Source organism: Acartia tonsa, chromosome 5, assembly GCF_053477335.1.
Source record: "Acartia tonsa isolate MP-2025a chromosome 5, ASM5347733v1, whole genome shotgun sequence".
In the NCBI taxonomy this organism is placed as follows: Eukaryota; Metazoa; Arthropoda; class Copepoda; order Calanoida; family Acartiidae; genus Acartia; species Acartia tonsa.
In genome coordinates, this window is record NC_137264.1 from 25,197,936 (window position 1) to 25,218,058 (window position 20,123).

General features: G+C 39.7%; 1 protein-coding gene across 1 annotated transcript in view; it reads left to right on the plus strand.

The window, feature by feature from the left end:
* The window catches only part of defl (Integrator complex subunit 7), a 67,335-nt gene that overhangs the window by 20,756 nt on the left and 26,456 nt on the right, over window positions 1–20,123 (plus strand). Inside the window, exons 13-20 of the mRNA XM_080160989.1 lie at window positions 499–596; window positions 838–979; window positions 1,926–2,031; window positions 3,129–3,198; window positions 4,290–4,397; window positions 7,970–8,072; window positions 8,391–8,477; window positions 8,547–8,658. Coding sequence (XP_080017115.1) covers window positions 499–596; window positions 838–979; window positions 1,926–2,031; window positions 3,129–3,198; window positions 4,290–4,397; window positions 7,970–8,072; window positions 8,391–8,477; window positions 8,547–8,658 — 826 coding nt within the window. The remainder of the gene's footprint in view (window positions 1–498; window positions 597–837; window positions 980–1,925; window positions 2,032–3,128; window positions 3,199–4,289; window positions 4,398–7,969; window positions 8,073–8,390; window positions 8,478–8,546; window positions 8,659–20,123) is intronic.

Sequence of the window (20,123 nt, forward strand, 5' to 3'; positions counted from 1 at the left end):
TTGGAGGGGGGATCATACGAATAAAATTTAGAGTTCTGAAAATATTTTTCCATTTTATCCCCTCCCTTGCTGGAAAAAAACAAGGAGGGGAATAGTTATTTCTTTCATCGTATTATAAACCGCTTTCCACGGATATAGAATGTACAATTAGAAGATTAAAACCAGATTTTTTAGCCCTGAGGTGCCGAAGGCACGGGATAAAAAAACTGGTTTTAATCTTATGATTATTCATTTTTATATTCGTAGAAAGCTGGTTATAATACGATGCTAGACATAGTTAGTATGGATGAGAACCGGTTCCTATCCACCGGATTCGAATGAATACGAGAAAAAAATTAAAAAAAATTTGTAGCAGGGTAAAAAATGAATCTTGTGCAGAATATACACCCCTGCATCTAGCCGAATTTTAAAGTTATAATATGGTGATTTCTCTGAGGCTCACACGTGGATGACGCGCGGCTGCTGAGCCCTGATATTTATTGACATTCTGATTTTTAGGGAGAACATAGAAAACCTGGTGGAATATATAAAGAATAATTCTGGAAAAAAGGATAAACTCTGTATCATGGCTCTCAATGTTTTGATTCAGATTGTAGGTTTGCATATTATTTTTTTTGATTGATTGTGGACAGATAGTAAAACAAGAATGACAATATTTATATGTAGTTAAGCAAAAAATTGTGCAGATCTTTTAGTAGAAATAAAATCATTTTGCAGAACACTGTTTTTCTTTTTCTTGGAAGTGTACTAAATTGGTTGCATTAGGGAGTGGATGCTGGATTGGGGAACATATATTTTCTGGTCCTTTTTTTTACATAACTGTATTTTCTATTCTAGAGGCTGGCGGGGTATATAAATTGGATATAGCTCCAAGTTCTTCAATTATAAAGCTTCTACAGACTTTGTCATATTCTGGAGATCTGGCTTTGTCTGCTAGCAGTACCCATCTACTAACACAGATAGCTGTTAGTGTTTCCAGGTATTCATTATCTATCCATCTGTTTATTTATCCATTATTTATATATCCTATTATGGAGATCTAACTTTATCGGCCAGTAGAACGCATCTACTAACACAGATAGCTTTTAGTGTTTCCAGAAATTAATTTGTCCATTTAATTATTTATATATAACTATTCAGGGGAAATTACTGTTTAGTGGTGATTTTTTCTCCCAAAATAGTCCTTCACCTTCACTTGATCTATAAAATGCTTTTGTTAGTGAGAACCAATTCGGTCCAGTGCACAGTAGGCCAGAATTGGCCAAAACGGTTCAAAATTCAATAACTCAAACTATTGGTTTTTGAGAGAAAAAATGTAAAACATGAAATGTCTATTTATGCAAAAACTAAAAGTTTACTTATTTGTGTATACTCAGTTTTGGTGGAATTATCGCGGATTTTTAAAAAAATTACAACTAAACTTTATTTTACAGATTCAACATTTAGAGAACAATTTTATATTTTTAAATTTAAACAACTTTGCTCTCATGTACAGTTCACCTCTGACCCCTACCTCATGTGGTTTTTGTGTATTTTTCGCGGATTAAAAAAAATTACTACTGAACTTCATTTTATAGTTTCAACATTAGAAAAAAATTTCATTATCTAAAATTCTAAACAACTTTGCTCTTATGTACAATTCACCTCTGCAGTGTTAAGTGAGATACCTTGTTAAAGATGGACAGACAGATATCATTTTACTTTTCAATAAGGATGACATTTTCATTTTCATCAGTGATTTTACGGGCCGTTAACACAATGCTCGATTATTTGGTAAGAAGTTTGGACAGTGATAGTTTAAACCAAAAAATCATGTTCTAATAAAATTTTCAAAGTTTTAAAATCAATAAAACTTTGGGTACCAGTATAATTTACCTACAGTCTAATGTCCTCTTACTCATTTTCATGAATGCTTTATTATTCAGGGAAGGATTAGAAGGAGAAACTAGCTTGGATATTTTGGGAGAGGCTGTACAAGCTATTGAATCCTTGTGTCTCCTTGTTTCTGGTGGTAATTCCTATAATCAACAGGTATAAATATACATGGATATTTTGGGAGAGGCTGTACAAGCTATTGAATCCTTGTGTCTCCTTGTTTCTGGTGGTAATTCCTATAATCAACAGGTATAAATATACATGGATATTTTGGGAGAGGCTGTACAATCTATTGAATCCTTGTGTCTCCTTGTTTCTGGTGGTAATTCCTATAATCAAATTCAACAGGTATAAATATACATGGATATTTTGGGAGAGGCTGTACAAGCTATTGAATCCTTGTGTCTCCTTGTTTCTGGTGATAATTCCTATAATCAAAAGGTATATCTATACATGGATATTTTGGGAGAGGCTGTACAAGCTATTGAATCTTTGTGTCTCCTTGTTTCTGGTGGTAATTCCTATAATCAACAGGTATAACTATACATGGATTTTTTGGGAGAGGCTGTACAAGCTATTGAATCTTTGTCTCCTTGTTTCTGGTGGTAATTCCTATAATCAACAGGTATAAATATACATGGATATTTTGGGAGAGGCTGTACAAGCTATTGAATCTTTGTCTCCTTGTTTCTGGTGGTAATTCCTATAATCAACAGGTATAAATATACATGGATATTTTGGGAGAGGCTGTACAAGCTATTGAATCCTTGTGTCTCCTTGTTTCTGGTGGTAATTCCTATAATCTACAGGTATAAATATAGATAAATATTTTGGGAGAGGCTGTACAAGCTATTGAATCTTTGTGTCTCCTTGTTTCAAGTGGTAATTCCTATAATCAACAGGTATAACTATACGTGGATATTTTGGGGATGAGGATCATAGAGTTTCCTTGTTTCGAGTGGTAATTCCTATAATCCACAGGTATACACACCAACATGTATATTGTATACTTGAGGAAGTAGTCGAATCTATTACCTACATTAGTCTCAATGAACGTTAACTGTAAACGTTGGATGGAGATTGTTTTAAAAAGATTAATTTCTATAAAACAGTGTGCATATTTAGTCTGAAATGGTTGTACTTTTCAGTTAAGCTTTATGAATATTGAATACCTATCTTGGGGTGGTTTTAAGTATTTTCCTTAGGTAATTAGTTTACAAATGAATAGGTACTATAAATTTTATTTATTTTAGGAGATGTACTATTTGAAGAAAGCATTCAAATGTCTGATCCTGTTATGTGCAACTAAACCTGATTGTACAGGTAAATTGTTTTCTATTGATGCTACTCTATTCAAGATTGCTTACAAAATTGTTATTAAAAATAATTTTTTTTCGGGTGGTGGGGAGGTAGATTCTTCTCGTTTTTTTTGCTCATCGTTCATGACAGTTGGGTCAAACTAGCGGTGTTAAAATCTAACTAATAACTTTAATCTACAGAAAGTGTAATATTCTTTACCTAGCATTATTCCTGATTTATATTATTTTTTTGTCTCCATTACAATTTATTGACAAATATCAAATTCACAGTTTGCAAGGATTTCTAGACAATAGACGATGAATTGATATACAGGGTGAGTCAGAAAAAACTGAGTTTTCCGATTTTCTGATACAACCAGTAGGAATATGGAAAAAACAATTATAGGTTCTTGTTCTCTGTGTGTGTGTTGACTTTTTTGGCCATTATTTTGTACTTTTTAGGTAGGTAGATTTATTTATAATAAAAAATGTCTACCATTCTAAAAAGATAAACAAACATATTTTTTGATTGTTAAAATTTTTATTCAACAGATTGTAAATATTTAACATCTTAAAAATACAATAAAGTAATTTCACTTTGAAATTTTGACGCCCCCCTTATGAAATTTCAAAAATTCCTGATTCTACTCCTCAAGACCTATTCAGGGAGCACCATGAAGCCATATTTCTGATGCAATGATTTTTTGACCCCCATAAGGGGGGCGTCAAAATTTCAAAGTGAAATTACTGGGCATAATACTTGTCCAAAATGATTAAAATTTTTACACAAGTGTTTTTTCACCAAAAGGCATAATAATAGCAGCTGCACTAGTTGAATTTCAAAATAAGCCGGGGGAAAAAATCCCCTAATATACACCTCCTACAATTATATTAAACAAAACAAATCCTGAAAGATTGAAATTTTTTATGGAAAAGTTTGGACTGTGCTAATTTATACTAACTACCTAATCAAGATTTTATAAAAGAAGCCACAGATTTTAAGCCATGAGAATGTGGAAATGTGTTTAGGTTCCCAGTAGAATTTACAGTACAATGTCTATCCGGCCTCCCTGACTATTTGATAAGTAGTATGGCCTAGAAAAATTTATTTTTTAGGGCAATTTGTTGATATACTTGGTGGTATGATGATGTCAAAATATGAAGATACAGATAGTATCTTAGCGATTGCTGAAACATTGGCTGCCTTGGGGGATAACAATCAAGGTATGAAAATTTAGACGGAAAAATTAGTTATGTTTTAACATGAAGATCAAAAACTATTTTAGCTAATGCTGAAATTAGTTGTTTGATATGATAAATGTCTAGATGGATTAATATATAGTAGGGTTGGCAATCCGAATCCGGAATCCGCCCAATTTTTTGGCCAATTTGGAATCCGAATCCGAAACCGGAATCCGTTTTTTTTAATAGCGGATTCGGATTCTTAATTGTTAGGCTAAAATTAGCGTCTTGAGTTTTTTTGGTCCGAATATATTATTTGATTTTTAACAGTCCTTTTAGCCGCTGTAGGGTCTAGGAATAGAAGAAAAGCTACTGTGAAAATGTGAAAAAATGCAGCTTTATATTCTGCCCAGTACCCGGTAAAAATGAATCCCTTAATTTATTTTTTTAAAAAGCCTTTAAAATATTGCTAGAATCCGGATCCGGAATTCGTCAAAAATAAGAATCCGAATCCGCAGAGAAATTGTTTTATTTTTGGACGGATTCTTGTAAGAATCCGAATCCGGTCCAAAAATTAGACGGATTGCCATCCCTAATAAATAGGTAAATAGACAGAGAGAGATGAACATTGAACAATATATAGTAAGTTAGAGAGGTTACAAACTGATGGACAATCTTTTGATGAATTCATAAATTCATGAGACAATCCTGAATTTAAGGGGAGGGGGAGACAGTTATGATTAAAAATATTTCATTAAAAAATCAGCTTGGTATAAATAAAAATAAGCTCAGAACTTAAAATTTTAGTATTAGGGGGTCTTTTGCCCCACTAGCCCATAGAAGGAAAGTCCCAAAATGAAATCTTAAATAGATGCTTAGTTCAGTTATGTCAAAAAAGTTTTCATTAAAAAATCATCTCAATATATCCAAAAATAAGCTCAGATTTAAAATTTTAGTGTTTGGGGGTCTTCTGCTCCACTAGCCCTAGAAGGAAAGTCCCAAAATGAAATCTGTAATAATAACTGAGTCCGGTTACGTAAAAAAGTTTTCTTTAAAAAAACTGGTTGATATCTCTAAAAATAAGCTCAGAATTTTTAAATGATAAATTCACTGAGTGAAAAAGTCTTTGAAACTTCTAAGTTATTAATTGAAATATATTTCGGCAGTCTGAATGACATAAATCATATGCACTAGGAGATTGGAGGTGCATCTGAATCCTAACTTAAGAGAATCAAGGCTACATACATACATACACATACATACACATAAATCATATTAATTTAATTTACATATTAAAAGATAAGTAAAAATAAATTTGTAGAACTATAAAGGCAAAAAATGTTGCTAAATAAAGTAAATAGGTAATATGATTAACCTTGTAGTTTAACTGGATGTTAAAAGTAAACTGAAAGGGATTTTATGGGTAGATCCAATCATATAAGAGAGCTTACAAAAATAGTTAGGTTTATAACTATTAAACAAGTCCAAAATAAAATTTGTAATGATTACTTAGTTCAGTTATGTTAAAAAAGTTTTCATTAAAAAAATCATCTTTTTTTATTATTTAAACTTTATTATGATATGTAAAAAAAAGCGAGATAAAAGATCACAGGTTTTAGAATAAAAGTAGCACATATTTAAATTATTATTAATAGAAAGATACTATAAAATCTATATTAATAAAACAAGCATTAAGATAAAATCAATTCAAAATTCGAGGAATCGAGAAGATTAGAATGATGGTTCTTGAAGAGCAATCTTGAGACATTCTATATCCCCCTCCTCCATGGCTGAGGTTGTAGGGCTGGAGATGCCCTGCTCAACAAGGAAGTCGCTGAACAATTGGTTGGTCAGCTTTGCAGGCGCAGAGATCCTTCTTGAGTCTAAAAGAGACAGTAGGAATTCTGCCAAATTTGTGTTGGCAGCATCGTTCAGGTGAACGCCGTCAGTTAGGTAGCTGGCTGGAAATTTACCTTTAAAAATTTCCTGATAAGTCACAAAGTGAACACGGTTCTGGACCGCGCCTGGACTTGCCTGTATGTAGCTTGTGAATGTACTGGTGTAGGCAACCATGTCCAGCGGTGAACCGTCCAGGCTGTTAATAGCATGGTCAGTGGCGTCACAGCATGGGGTGACATGTCTTAGGGTAGGCCCCAGCAGAAAGATCCGGCCAGGGAAGCAGTCCAGAAGTGATCTTAGGACTCGTCCGAGGTCAAGGATGAGTAGGCCCATATCCTCATCTGTTGGAAGAGCAGGACTTTCAAGATGGACTACCCCGCCTGCAGTTTTGTGACTTGCTTTGTATAACATCAAGTTTCCTAGGAAACTAAGAATGCAAATATCATTCTTGTCTGCTGACTTAAATAATGACTTATCACATCTCCTTAGGAAATTAAGGAAGTCATTGCTTTTAAATGCAGTAAACACTTCCACACCCTGGTTCTTGGTTATGTTGATTAATGACGGAGCAGCATCTCTGAGGATGGAAGATCCAGCTAGGAAGATTTTTTTTCCATGGTGGGGGCTGTCCAGTAAACCTGCATGGATATCATCTTTAGAAGGTGTAGAATGTCTGTCGATTAGATCCATGTTGACAAGTGTTTCTGTGAGGTTACAGAAGAATTTAGCTTGTATGTTCTGAGGCATACCATCAGTCCAATTCTCTTCAAATCCCCCATAAAACAAAGAGTCGCATTTTAGCATGTGATTGGCTGACTCAATAAATATTGGTGGGGCAGGTACTGGAATTTTAGCGACTGATAACTCAAGGCCTGTTTGGTACAAGGGTCGCCAGAGGACAAATGACAAATCATTATCGACTGGTCCCTTACCTAGGAATTCCCCTTGAAGGGAATGGTAGAGATGGCTGATAGAAATCAGGTGTGCCAGGTCATGACCAGTGTTGAAGGGAGCAATTGAAGGCATGACTCTAATCGTAGGCATCAAACATCTTGCCCAAGAAGCAAAGTTCTTAAACTCACTGGCGTACTTATTAAAGCCAACTTTCATTAAGTGAGACAACAGAAACAAGACTAGAATGCTAATATCTCTAAAAATAAGCTCAGATTTAAAATTTTAGTGTTTGGGGGTCTTTTGCTCCAATAGCCCCTAGAAGGAAAGTCCAAAAATGAAATCTGTAATGGTTATTTAGTTCAGTTATGTCAAAAAGTTTCATAAAAAAATCATCTCAATATCTCTAAAAATAAGGTCAGATTTAAAATTTTAGTGTTTAGGGGGTCTTTTGCTCCACTAGCCCCTAGAAGGAAAGTACAAAATGAAACTTGTAATGATAACTTAGTCCGATTATGTTAAAAAAGTTTTCTTACAAAAAATTTTTGATAACTATAAAAATAAGCACAAACGTCCAGGGCAAAATTTGGTACTGAATTTCATTTCCTATAAGTGTACAAAACTCCCCCCCCCCCCCCTTTTGGAGTTAAGTACCAGGTGTAAGTAACTACTGAATTAATACCAGAGAAAAAATATTCATTAAGTTCTCGTGATTTTTGAAGACGAACTTTTTTATCTGCCCCCCAAATATTAGTTTATATTTTTTTCGCTTGTTGGCTATACCTTATTCCTATTCTAATTATAAAATTATTTTCTATGTTCAGGTGTTCTATCTCTGTTACTGAATGATATTTGCAACCTGCTGATGATGTTGACCCAAGAGGATATGCCCTGCTCTGCTACAGTTGTTACTCATTCATCACAAACAAATAGGAATATACTTTATTATTTGTAAAGTAGTCGGTACGCGTCTGTAAGCCTCTAGAGGGGGGGGGGGCACTTTAGATTTGGTGAGGACGGGATACTCCAAGGGTTTGGGTTGTATTTTTAACTAGGGGAGATTTCTCTTTGGAGACTCAGATTTACTACCCCCAAATAGTTCGAAACGTTTATTGGACCAATAATAGAATAATCATATTGGTTCACGCATACAGAGTGACATTCTGTTACTTTTACGAAAGATTGTGTTATGAGTCTTTCTTTCTCATATTACTATTAGCCTTTTAATAAAAAGTATACTGAATAAAATAGGGTGGTTTTGTTGCTTCTTACAATGTTGATTCAAACCATGTGCGGTCACAAGTGGTCATCACATTCCCAGCAAGTATTCAGGTATAGCTATACAAGCTTGCTAGGACAGTAATAAGATATAGATATAGTCAATATTATCTATCTACCTAGGTCAGGTACAGAGGTACTGGATGCCTGGAGTCAATACAAGCTTGCGAGGACAGCCCTCAGATATGGAGAACATGGAGTTGCTGTTCAAGTCTTTGCTTCAATTTCAGATAAGGTATACAAGTTAATAGACAGTAAGATCGGTAATCATAAAACTTTTGCCTTTTGAAATGAAAAAAAAGGATTACAAACATCCCAAAACTTTGATATCCCATTGCTTTATAGAACGACTACACATTTTTTACACTTTTATGTTTTTATATAAAAAAAAAGAATATTTGATGAATATCGGCTAAGATATGTCAGTTTTCAAAATGTATGACTGACATACTAACCTTTATGACGACATTATTTTGAAAATGAGTTTCTAAGGACATAGAAAGGAAAAGTTAAAGTTAAACAAGGGGGGGGGAAGTTCTGCCACTTTCGCGTAAACAGTGTGCTGTGGACTAGGTATTGATTTTAGATTATAGGTTATTTAGGATAAAAGTTTAGTTTTGGGTATTAGTTCACGTATATTTAATCATTTTTTGAATAGGTCTCCAGGTTCAGGTGCTGCAGGCTGGAAGGTCGTTTCTGGACAGGTAAAAAAATAAAAAATTTTTGTTTGAAGAGTTAGAGAGCAACTTATAAAACAAAATATGCTTCTTTTTGAATGTTATTAACATATCTGCAGAAAAAATTAAATTCGACCTCCAGGTTCAGGTGCTGCAGGCTTCCAGGTCCACTCTGGACAGGTAAAAATTAAAAACATTTATTTGAAGAGTTAGAGGTACACTTATTAGACCAAATATGCATCTTTTTGAATGTTATTACCATTTTAGAAGAAAAAATGACAATCGGCCTCCAGGTTCAGGTGCTGCAGGCCTCCAGGTACACTCTGGACAGGTAAAAATTAAAATTTCTTATTTGAAGAGTTAGATGTACACTTATTTAACCAAATATGCATCTTTTTGGATGTTATTACCATATTTGAAGAAAAAATGACAATCGGCCTCCAGGTTCAGGTGCTGCAGGCCTCCAGGTACACTCTGGACAGGTAAAAATTAAAATTTCTTATTTGAAGAGTTAGAGGTACACTTATTTAACCAAATATGCATCTTTCTGGATGCTATTACCATATTTGAAGGTAAATTGACAATCGGCCTCCAGGTTCAGGTGCTGCAGACCTCCAGGTACACTCTGGACAGGTAAAAATTAAAATTTCATATTTGAAGAGTTAGATGTACACTTATTTAACCAAATATGCATCTTTTTGGATGTTATTACCATATTTGAAGAAAAAATGACAATCGGCCTCCAGGTTCAGGTGCTGCAGGCCTCCAGGTACACTCTGGACAGGTAAAAATTAAAATTTCTTATTTGAAGAGTTACAGGTACACTTAAAAAACCAAATATGCATCTTTATAAATTTATCTAGCTGGCTCCTGGAGGCCACCTTGACCCTATCTGGAGCACAACTCAAACCTTTCATCTAAATAAAACAAATTATAAAATTGATTTTTTAAACCTGTCCAGCAGGCTCCTGGAGGCTACCTAGAGCCTGCCTGGAACAAAAATAGAAGACTTACTTAATAAATTTTGTCATATTATTATATTTTAATAAGGGGGGGGCAAAAGTGACACTTTTCGAAACCAAAACTAAAAGTCAACAAAGGAACTCAACTAAAAAAAGAGTTACAGGTCTGAGATTTTGCATGGCAGTTGCTTTATAGGGGTACAATATGGAACTGTGAAGAAACGGCGGCGCAACCGCCGAAAACCGCCGTTTCCCGCCGAATATTTTTTTGCCCTTTCTCGGCGGTTTTCGGCGGTTGCGCCGCCGTTTCTTCACAGTTCCATATTGTACCCCTATAAAGCAACTGCCATGCAAAATCTCAGACCTGTAACTCTTTTTTTTAGTTGAGTTCCTTTGACTTTTAGTTTTGGTTTCAAAAAGTGTCAATTTCGCTCCTCCCCTTTTCTATTTAGAAACCTTTCCCCTAATATCAAATATTACCTTTATTGGAATTTACCTTGCCAGCGGCCACAAGCAGTCACCAGTGGTCACCAGGATCCAGGTAAGGTGTCCAAATCAAAAAGTATCAAAAAATATTATAACTGCCTGTCCAGAGTGTACCTGGAGGCCTGCAGCACCTGAACCTGGAGGCCGATTGTCAATTTACCTTCAAATATGGTAATAACATCCAAAAAGTTGCATATTTGGTTTAATAAGTGTATCTCTAACTCTTTAAATAAGAAATTTAAATTTCTACTTGTCCAGAGTGTACCTGGAGGCCTGCAGCACCTGAACCTGGAGGCCGTTTGTCAATTTACCTTCCAATATGGTAATAACATCCAAAAAGATGCATATTTTGTTTTATACGTGTACCTCTAACTCTTCAAATAAGAAATTTTAATTTTTACCTGTCCAGAGTGTACCTGGAGGCCTGCAGCACCTGAACCTGGAGGCCGATTTTAAATTTTTCTGCAAATATGATGATAACATCCATAAAGATGCATATTTGGTTAAATAAGTGTACCTCTAACTCTTCAAATAAGAAATTTTAATTTTTACCTGTCCAGAGTGTACCTGGAGGCCTGCAGCACCTGAACCTGGAGGCCAATTGTCATTTTTTCTTCTAATATGGTAATAACATTCAAAAAGATGCATATTTAGTCTAATAAGTGTACCTCTAACTCTTCAAATAATTTTTTTAAATTTTTACCTGTCCAGAGTGTACCTGGAGGCCTGCAGCACCTGAACCTGGAGGCTGATTGTCATTTTTTCTTCAAATATGGTAATAACATCCAAAAAGATGCATATTTGTGTGCGGGAAGGATGCTATATCCCCCTTGAGGCTTAAGACTTACAGACAGGATAGTTATAGAGCAGCTTTAGCAAAATGTTCTACCTGTGACTGCAATGCAGGGAATGATCAAGTTACCACAGAATCCAGAGGTATCCAGAGGATGCGCGGGGCCAGACGGGGGGGACTGTTGGGGTCTCCAGGTGGGCCTTGGTGCATTTATGGATGGTCTGTAATTTGTGGAAGTGTTGATGTTTAGGCCTAAACAAATAGAGTTATATTTTGGGAAATTTGGTGGAAACCTAAACTTCACCCGGCCTAAGCTATTGTCCTATCCTCCCCCCAATTACATTATTTGTTAATAGGGAAAGGTGGAAAGGTTAATAATTTGAAAAACTAAGCTGTACCTGGATGTTAATTCTGGACAGCTTAGTTTTCCAAAGAGCCGGCAGACATTATAATTAAGCGGTCTGAAAAATGAAAATCCTTAATTTGCTGTTTGCAACCGCGAAATTAGAATGTCTGCCGCAGTGAGCCGCAGGCAACCCGTTGTTCTTCTCCAGTGGACTGGTGGCCTGAAAGTGTACATACATTAGTGTACATGACACTCCCGGCAAGAAAAAGAAGAACATAGGGGTGCGGGTTGATCACTGCAGTTTACAGAAGATAGGAAGAACGATACGCCCAGCAGCAATAGCCTTTAATGTGTTTTTTTTTTTTTTTTTTTTTTTTTTTTTTTTTTTTTATGGGGCGTATCGTTTACAATGGGTTAAAATAAATAAATAACTATTTTGTAAACAATTTTAAATTTACAATATATGATTAATACTAATCCAGGTTTTCTTCGGCTGGAATCAATCCTCATAAGTGGGGTAAACTTCTTGGGGTAATCAATCATTTAATAATAAGATTATTAAAGACATTAGGCAGCATCTACTTGTTGTAAGATAACATTTAATAATGAGATTATTAAAGTTATTAAAGGGAGTGTGAACCTTTAAGCAGGATTTTTCTTTTGTAGTAATTGAATATTTAATAATGACATTATTAAAATCAATGTGCAGGATTATGTAGTGTAATGAGGTAGGGTTTTTTATCTTCGGCACTTACAGCCTTTATTAATAGCAGAGTTGAATTTTGGACATGCATAACATCGTAATGCTTGTCGGTTAAGTTATATTTTTTCGGCAATTACAGCCTTTATTAGTTGCAGATTTGAAATTGGAAACGCAAAACATCGTAATGCGTGTCCGTGAGGTTAATTATTATCTTCGGCAAATTCAGCCTATGGCAAATTCAGCCAAAGTTTAACGGGTGTAACTCATTTGCAACGCATTGTGTTAACCCGTTTCAGGAGCGGTTTTATTAGGTTTTTTGCTCTGAAGCGTATGACTCGTCACACTTGGAGGCTGCGGACCTGATTTGGTCAACTAGTGCGAGCTCGTCCTCGGAGAACAGGATGGCGATGTGCCGGACACTCCTTCTGGTCTCATGAAATTCTTCCTTCCAGTGTTTCCGCCAACGGATAACTACCTGACGGACAATACCATCATCAGAAGTGATGAGGTGTAGGACCTGACCAAGGCGCCAGAGTTGATCGCCAATCAACTCATCTGGGGACCGGAGGAAAACGACGATATCCATCTCCTTTGGTTGTGGACCTGTTTTGCCAAATTTCTTTGGTCTTGGGATGTAATCTGGAAGGCGTTCATATAGCCAGATCTGCCACCATGATTGGTAGAGGCGTTCCATCTGTTCCAAAAGGCGGGAGGGTTGTTCTACCCTCATTGGTCCAGTGGGGGCACGCCTGTTATTTCTGCCGTGTATCAGACGGTTCGGCGTGATAAGGTCTGCGTGACCTACATCCTCCGTTCTGGATACCATGCAGATCGGCATGTTGTTGATCTCATTTGCTATATATGAAAAGGCAGTCTCAAATGACATGACATCCAGTTTGAGACCGTTAAATGTTGCATGGAACAAGGTTTTGATTTCTTTGATTGAGCGTTCCACACAACCTTGATAGTTGTGAGCAGCAGTGGGACCGATCTCATACTCTATGCTGCAACTTTTTCCATTGAGCGTTTTAGTGATGTCAGCCATGGAAAACTCCGATTTTGCTACGCCTTTTATGAGCTGTGCTCCTGGGTCGATGAAGACCTTTTTAGGGTAGCAATAACGATGAACGAATCGTTGGAATGCTTGGAGAAAGGCGTCTGTGTTATACTTAGTCATAACATAACACGCTGTTGCGGATGAGGCTGGGTCTCTACAGACTAGACCCCAAACCTTGACTGTGGACCTGTGGTTGTGTTCACAGTGAGCCAAGAACGGACCCATCAGGTCAAGTTGGCAGTAGTAGAACGGGGGAGCAATGGTCAATCTGTTTTGGTGGATTGGTCCCATTTCAGCTTCTAGAAGCTTGGCCTTGAACCTACGACAATGTGGGCAAGCCGCTCTAATCTCTTTGGAGAGATCTCTGCCATGGAGGATATAGGCGATGTGCCTAGATTCTAAGAGTGTTGCATTTACATTCCTGTGTAGTGCAAGCTCTTGGTGGGCGTATAGCATAACGGAGTATGCTATCAAGCTATACCGATCAACTATCGGTCTAACAAAGTGGAGGGGAGACAAATCAGGCATGATATTGTCAACGTCTTCAATGCTGGTGCCCTCGACAATACGACCATTGTATTTGATAATGCCGTCGTCAGTGTCAACATTGTTGCCGTGGGCCTTAGAGTTGGAGAATTTAAGCACTTCTTTAGTGGCGAGCCTAAAGTAGTATTTCTCCGCCTTCTGAACTTCCTCGTCCAAGAGTTGGACAACCCGAGGAGTGGGTTGTGGAAGTGATGCCTTGTTGTGACGGTATGATTTAAAGTCGAAAAAGCAGAATTTTCGAACGATGGCCATGACCCGGAGAGATTTTGGCCATGACCGTTTACACGGGTCGTAGAGATAACTCGAGAACTTGGTTATCTCTGCCGTTCTTTCTTGGGGTGATTTCGTATCACCATGGAGGATTTTGACCTCTTGGGCAGCGGCCTGTTTCGCTTCCATTGTTAGTTTAAGATCTTGGAAGGATTGGGCTGGCATGTCCTGGTAATCAAGATACATCCAGGGTTTGCCATTTTGCCATTCAGATTTGGCGTCGATGTCCTTAATAGTGGCAAGGAACCGGGTGCCGAGATCCGCGATGTTGTTTTCTGACTCAACATGACGCCATTGATCCGGGGATGAGAACCGTCGAATTTCGATGACGCAGCTACGTACGCCCAGAGAAAGAGGACGTGCGTCTTGGTGAAGCCATGACAACACAACAGTAGAGTCTGTGAAATAGGTGACTTTTTCGACCTTGTCTTTGAGATTCTTGGCAACGGTTGTTGCAAGAATGGTGCCTACAACGGCTGCCCTTAGCTCTGCTCGAGGGATAGTGCTGCCAGTCACGATCTTTGACTTGGCAGCGGCCAATCGGACAGTGACCTCCCCCGAGAGAGATGTTGACCTAACATGCACACACACGATTGCCATGTTTTGGCTAGCATCAACGGATACTAGCAGATCAACTTTGGGTTGGGAGTTTGCCGGGATTACCGACCGTGGACAGGAAACTGACGCGAGTTGTTGCATCGTTTCAATGTTGGTCACCCATGTTGGAAGCAGTTTGGTTGGGAGCCCATCGTCCCAACCAGTAGCGTAAGAGAGGAGATCGTGATAGTCTGCTTTGAATTTAGCAGTCACGGGGGTGCAGAATCCGAGAAGGTCGAAGTTTGAGGCAACTTGCGACAGGATGGTTCTTTTCGTGAAACTGAGTAGAAGAGCCTCTTCAAGACTGCCTTCTACTGGCGGGGGTCTTTTCCCTCGTTTTGTTTTGCCAAACGACAGGGGTTTGACATCCAAGCTGAGAGTGTCAGCTAGTGGGGCCCAGCGATAGCCGAGGTAGCTAACATGTGTGCCGTCGTTGGACACGGTGTCTTCAGGTACAGCTGAAGATTTGACAAAGCTTTTGACGCTCATGCCTGCCAAGTCAAGAGTAAATTTGACTCCCGCAATGAGTTTGTCTAGTTCAGTTGCGGAGTCTGTTGAATCAGAAGTATCATCAACATAAGTTTTGGTTCTGAGAACCTGGGCACCTGCGGTATGTTCAGGGTGGTTGTCCATGACATACTGAGCTACCTGTTCAAGGCCTTTTGCAGTTTGATTGCCAGAAGGTTTGACCCCATAAATGATGGTACGCATGATGCGCGTTCTGACAGTGCCACCAGGGGTAAGGCTATAAACCCACAAGTACTTGTGCCAGCGGAAATCAGATGGATCCAACTTGATCTGGTTGTACGCCATCCGTATGTCGCATGCGAAAGCATGTGGTCCTGCTCTGAAGTTGATGTCCAGAGCTAAGATTTTTTCGAGCCTGTTTGTGCCCTTTGCTAGGACATCGTTCAGACTTTTACCTGAGGAGGTAGTTGCAGACGCATCAAAGACAACTCTAACTGGAGTGGAGAGAGAATTTTCTTTAGTGACGAAGCGCCAAGGGAGGTAGTATTCTCCTGGCAGATTGTCTACTAAGGCTCGTTCCTCAGGGGACAGGTCATCAATGTCACATGAATAGCCGTTTAGTGCCAACTTGTCATGTGATGCCATAACTTGCAGTTTGGCCTCTGGATCTTTCTGCAGTTTTCGCAGCTGCGATTCCAGAACTTTGAGGGCCCTATTTTTGTTTGGTTGTAACTCCTTGACCGGATCAGCAATGAAGGGAAGAGATGCTACGATCCGGCGTTCGTCGGGTAGGAATTTGACGGACTTTTTTATTAGGAGTTGTTCGGCCTCTTCTCTGAGAGAAGTTGCATCCAGAATGTCTCCGTTTTTGCAATCATTGCATCCACGGCATGCTATGCAACGGTAAGGTGCTTGAGTGCCTATGTCTTCACTCTCAAGATACTTCTGTTCATGTCGTTTGACGTGTTGAATATCGAAGCTGTATGTATGAACATCCAGCGAAGTGTCCTCCTCTGTTTTTTCCTCAACAGTGATTGGATGGAGGTATGGAAAGGTGTCGGTTAAGGAATCCGCGCACCAATTCCTACCACTGTTCAGAAGTGTTTCAGTGGTATAGCGGTAAGCAGACAACTCGTTGGTGAAAAAGAGAGCAGCACCAACAAAGTTTACAGTCTCGGCTGCTTTGGCCCAAGCCTTGTGGGGACCACCGAGTACACCTGTGTGGCCATCAATGCCCTTGAGTGGGCTTCTGTATAAGGATAAGCCACAGGGCAGTGAGCAGATACGCATTGGGAACAAGTAGTTGTACTTGATCCCCAAGATTATGTCGACTTGGCCTCCGCCAATGACATCTGGTACAGTAGGGAGAAGCTCGTGGCCTTTGTAGTGATTTGCGAGGTCACCATAAGGCTCTGTGAGTTCCCAACGAGGAAATGGGGCCGTCAGTGTGTCCATTTTTGCAGCAATTATAGTTGCGGACATGGCACTGTCGACTAATGGCAGTGTGAACTTGTCACTGCCATAGGGAAGATGGACGACTTTACCACCTGCTACATTCATGAGGGTGGGTCCAGGGCGGTGTTCTGTGGCATTTAGTCTAGCCGCTGCAGAAGCTGAAACTGCGGCTGTACCACAACCGCTGTCGTAAAAGACAAACAGCGGATTGCCGGAAAGATCAGGGACGTTTTGGCACATGAAGATGCCTGGGGCAGCAACATCAGGGAAGGTGTTGGGGTCGGAAACGTCAGGTGTGGTGTCAGAGGTTTGGAGATTCATGGTAATATTATCCATGAACAGAAGGTTGCCAGATGTTATAGGAACATCCTTGGGCAATGACTTGCGGAAATCGTCTAACCTCTTTTTATTCTGCTCGACATGAATAGAGCAGGCGAGGATATGCTTTTGCACGCGATGAGCAGACGCGTACTGGCAATTGTCAGCTTGACAGTAAAAGGTGGTGCGACAGTCATTTTTGTGGTTGTTCCACCATTCGTCAATATTGTCGAAATTGACGCTGGCGTCCATTCTGAGGCACCTGTGACAGGCTTTTGTCTTGCCATGGAGTTGACGTTTCTCCTTATGTGGTGTATTGATGTACACCTGGCATTGGAACAAATATGTGTGTTTGTTCTGACAAAGCGCGCAATCAGTTGGTACAGGCTTAGAATCAGCGCCTGTGTATGTTAAAAGTGGAATGGGTGTCTTAGCAGACTTATCAGAGGCCCTGCCTTTAGGGCGTTGTTTTGGGTCCTCTGAGGCCGAGAAAGTGGAGGCCGTGTAAGTTTGAGAGGCTGGTTTACTCCGGTTCGAGTTTTTCTGACCAGGGTTGTTACCAGTCTGGTTGGACTGTCTATTGCCGGAGTTGCCGCTGCTCACGTTGGTATTGTTACCACCAGAGGATGCGGTACCAGTATGGAGGGATGCTCCTTCATGCTGGTTAAGTTGGTATTGGAGCTGACGTAGTTCGCAATCCAAGAAGAGGAGAAGTTGCTCATAGCAGTACTGGCCATCTTCCTCCCCATTTTCGTCTGCGCTAAGCAGGAATTTTTTAGACATCTCCTTAAAGTAGTCCCCTTTAAGAAGGTTCAGTACAGAGTTGGCGATGTCCGTTTTGCCGTGGTACAAGGCTTGCTCTGCATCATTCTCTTTTGCAAATTCTTGGGTATCAGCAAGTAATGAACGGAGTTTTACCATCCATGTGATCTGCTGTTCCCAGTTGTATTTAGGGCATGGTCCCAGTTCCATGATTTTAGCCTTACGTTTGGCTATGATGCTGGTTTTGCTGCCGTAGTGGAACGACAGCTGCTTCATACAAGCCTTAATAGATTTTTCGGCTGAGCACAACATCTGCGCATTGCCCTGGAGACAGTTTTCTTTCAGGATTTCCAATGCTTCGACTTCTGCTATAGACGGCATTGAGTCGATATAAATCTGGAACTTCTTTTGGAATGTAAAGAGGTCAAGTTTATCTGTCTTGGCCCCGGAGAAGTGAGGGATAGGGATGTTGGAAGAGCGCTGATTGAAGGAGTGCCCTGAGATAGGTACTCCGAAACGATCCCTCAAGCGTTCAACGTAAGATTCCACGCTGGATATTTCCGTTTCAAGCGTGGTGGACTGGGCATCTAGTGCTGTTGCATCTTGCTCCATGTCCGTAAGCATTGCGTCCTCACACAAGGTTTTGGCTTTATGTAAGGTGCGCTGTGCCTTATCAAGTAGCTCTTTAAATTGAGCATTGAGCTTATTGAATTGACCTAACTGCTTAACTTCGGTTGCTTTAAGATCGCCGAACTTTTCGCAGAGGTCATCAAGCTCCACAAGCATGGGGTCCCTTTTTTGTTTTACCCTTGCTTGTTTTACCGCGTATGTCGTAGGGTTTATGCGGTTGGGGATGGGAGCTGTTTGCTGGAGCATAGTTGCAGCAGGAACAGCTGTGGCCTGAGTCGTAACTGCTGGAGGCACAATTACTTGGCCATCACATGGTAAGGTACCTGCCTCGGATCCGACTGCTGAAGTGGTTGTCGAGTCGTCAGAGCAAGTAGAGAGAGGTACTGCTGGAGCAGCAGTCGTCGTAATCGGTTGAGCTTTCAAACGTGATGTACGATGGTCATGAATGAACTCGATTTTTGAGCGCATGGCTATACGTAGCTGTAACGCTTTGTTCATGTCAGCTTCGGTGACCCTTGGGTCTGGGCTGTTGCGAAAGAAAGCTATGATGTGGCGAATTGACGAGGCTTTTTCTTCCAACAATGATAGACTATTGTCTAGCTTTTCAATGCTAAACCTGTCAGGGTTATTTATGATGCCCTGACAGTCTTCGTCTATCATCATGCACTCATCGCATTCGATGATGAGTTTGGTTGCCTCATCAGTCATGGTTGGGGTTTGTGCTGTAACAAGCGCAGATAGATCGACACTAATATTGTGTGTCGATGTGGAAGCGTTATAAGCAGAGCCTGGGAGGTGGTCGTGTAATGGGAACTGTTCAGGGTTATAAAAAACCTCGTCCTGAACCTCTTTCTGTAAATCTTCAGAATAGAGTTGTTCCAAAGCTTCTTCAAGAATTGAAGCTGATTTTTGGAAGGATGGTATGGGGGAATAATTATCCCAATCTAGTTGCTGTGGGGCTAGCTCAAACTCTTCAGTATCTGTAGGGGTTGTGGGGGTTTGTGGTGAAAGGCCGTTATACGGATGTATAACGGGAAAAGTTACCAGTGGATCAACAGGTGAGGAGGGTAAGTGGGGGGCTGCAAGTAGTTGGGGGGCTGCAGGGGGTGTAGGGAATCCTCGGATAGGTGACGGGGATGGGCTACGGTGGTGGCTGTTTTGGCCTGGGGGGGTGCGACTAACGCTGGGCCTGCGTGAGGAAACGACGGGCCTAGAGTTGCGGTCAACCGGTTTTTGCCGTTGAAGTAGCGCTTTTTTTGTTTTAAGGAGTTTTTTGGCGCGTAATTCAAACGGGGTGTTGAGTTTATGTTTTTTGGCTAAAACTCTGACGGTTTTAGGCCGACGACTCGCAACAGTCGCAGAGTCGGATTGTGAACGTTTGGTGTGAGAAGGGGTGGGGTGTGAGTTAGATGGATGATAGAGGGTGTTATGCCTTGAGCGTGTAATTGCTCCGGGCGGTTTAGTGAGGAAAATCTCCTTCATTGACCACTGAATGCTGTTGTTAATTTATTTATTTAAATTATAACCTCTCTTTAGCTTATATTTTTTTTTTGGTGTTTTTATATTTTTGTGTTTTTACAACAAATAAATGATGAGGGGGGAACCTTCACCGAATTTCTGTTGTCTTTAT